Below are 1,494 nucleotides of genomic sequence, written 5' to 3' on the forward strand. Positions count from 1 at the left end.
GTGGGGGAGAGCCAGGAGGGGGGGGGTGTCACGTGTTCGGTTGACGGAGCTGCTCAGATTAGATGTCAAGAAGAAGAAAATGAAATAAAAACAGAGATGAATGTGAGCTGTTCATTGTTGAAGCAGAGATCAAACACACTTCCTGTCTCCCCTCCAGGTCTCCCATGACTTTGCAGTGAATTTTAACGAGGACAACCCTGAGTGTGCAGGTAGGCGCTTTGATTTCCTCTCTCTTTGGAAAAAAACCCTCTAATATTTGACAGCGAGCCTCAGAAGTTCGACTGCGGGAGAAACTGTTTGATGGGAGAATTAGTTTGATGGTGACAAGGCCGCAGGTCAAAGGAGCTCTAATGACGGAGGAGCTGACGGCGTCTCCAGGTGATTCTGCTCAGGTGTACAAGACCTGAACTCTTGGATTCATGTCTTAAGGATTGGTGGGGGGATTATAATGTTACCTGCAGTCAGACTCCAGTCGCTGTTTTGATGACTTGCAATTTGCCTTGACAGATAATTAATGACTTGACACTCATGACATGTCTGTGTTCATTTTCAAGTCCACACTGAAAGAAAAGTGCTGTTTGCTTCCACATATTTACCGAGCAGCTCGGGCCCTAGCCAGTAGCACTGTGTTACGTCCCCCCGCTATGCAGCTATAGCGATGTTAACAGTAAAACATTTATTTTTGTTATCAAATGTTATTCCCTGTCGCTTGGTTTGGGGATTTCTTTCATAACTAAAATAAAAAGCCCCAAATTCTCGTATTTTCTGCTACTCGCACGGATCAGAAGCTGCTGCAAGATGGCAGCAGCAAAGACAGATGAGGCTAACTCTTAGCTAACAGGACATATACCAGTAAGCAAATTCTAACCTGAGTGGACGTAGAAGCTAACGTAGTAGCTACCTCTAAGCTAATAACTAGGTTTTTCTAGGTAAGTTAACAGGAAGTAGCTAACTCTAAGCTAACTGGATGTGGTAGCTAACTTTTTTTTTTAAAGCAAAAACACACATTAAGGTTTAACCAGCAGTTAGCATTGGAGCTTGTTAGCTAACAAGTTACAACATGTAAGTCAGACAGACTTGTAGCTGTTGGTGGAGGTTGTTCTCTCCTTCAGAGAGAGAGACTGACTGTTTAGCTGAAGGTCTCTCGCCCTCTCGGGTGCTAAAGGTCATTGATCGGTTCAGAGAGACACTTCAACACAGACGCTCTTAATTAACACTCACAGTGTGTGTTTGTGTGTGTGTGTTTGTGTGTGTGTGAAGGAGATTGTGTTCTTGGCGACCTTCAGACATTAAATCACATCACTGCTGCCTCCGGGCATGCTGGGACGCCTCTAAACACATCCAGAGAGTGAACTTGACCGAAGCTCCAGAGTCTGCAAAGTCTTTTTCTTGCTGGTTGTTGGAGCCATTTTCTCTGCTTAAAAGGATTTAATGTTCGGGAACCTGCAGGAAGAATACAGTGACTTTTCCCACACTGATTATCTGGTTATCAGG

The 1,494-nt window shown here is 44.4% G+C and overlaps 2 protein-coding genes across 2 annotated transcripts in view; both read left to right on the forward strand.

Annotated features, from left to right (window-relative positions):
* Positions 1 to 1,494, forward strand: part of LOC118336472 — a 744,338-nt gene that overhangs the window by 290,750 nt on the left and 452,094 nt on the right. The gene's annotated exons all lie outside the window — the stretch shown is intronic.
* The window catches only part of LOC118336549 (copine-4-like), a 32,593-nt gene that overhangs the window by 25,504 nt on the left and 5,595 nt on the right, over positions 1 to 1,494 (forward strand). The window contains exon 8 of the mRNA XM_035673217.1: positions 158 to 209. Coding sequence (XP_035529110.1) covers positions 158 to 209 — 52 coding nt within the window. The remainder of the gene's footprint in view (positions 1 to 157; positions 210 to 1,494) is intronic.

This window comes from Morone saxatilis, unplaced genomic scaffold (assembly GCF_004916995.1).
Source record: "Morone saxatilis isolate NCDOM2014 unplaced genomic scaffold, NCSU_SB_2.0 Contig24, whole genome shotgun sequence".
In the NCBI taxonomy this organism is placed as follows: Eukaryota; Metazoa; Chordata; class Actinopteri; family Moronidae; genus Morone; species Morone saxatilis.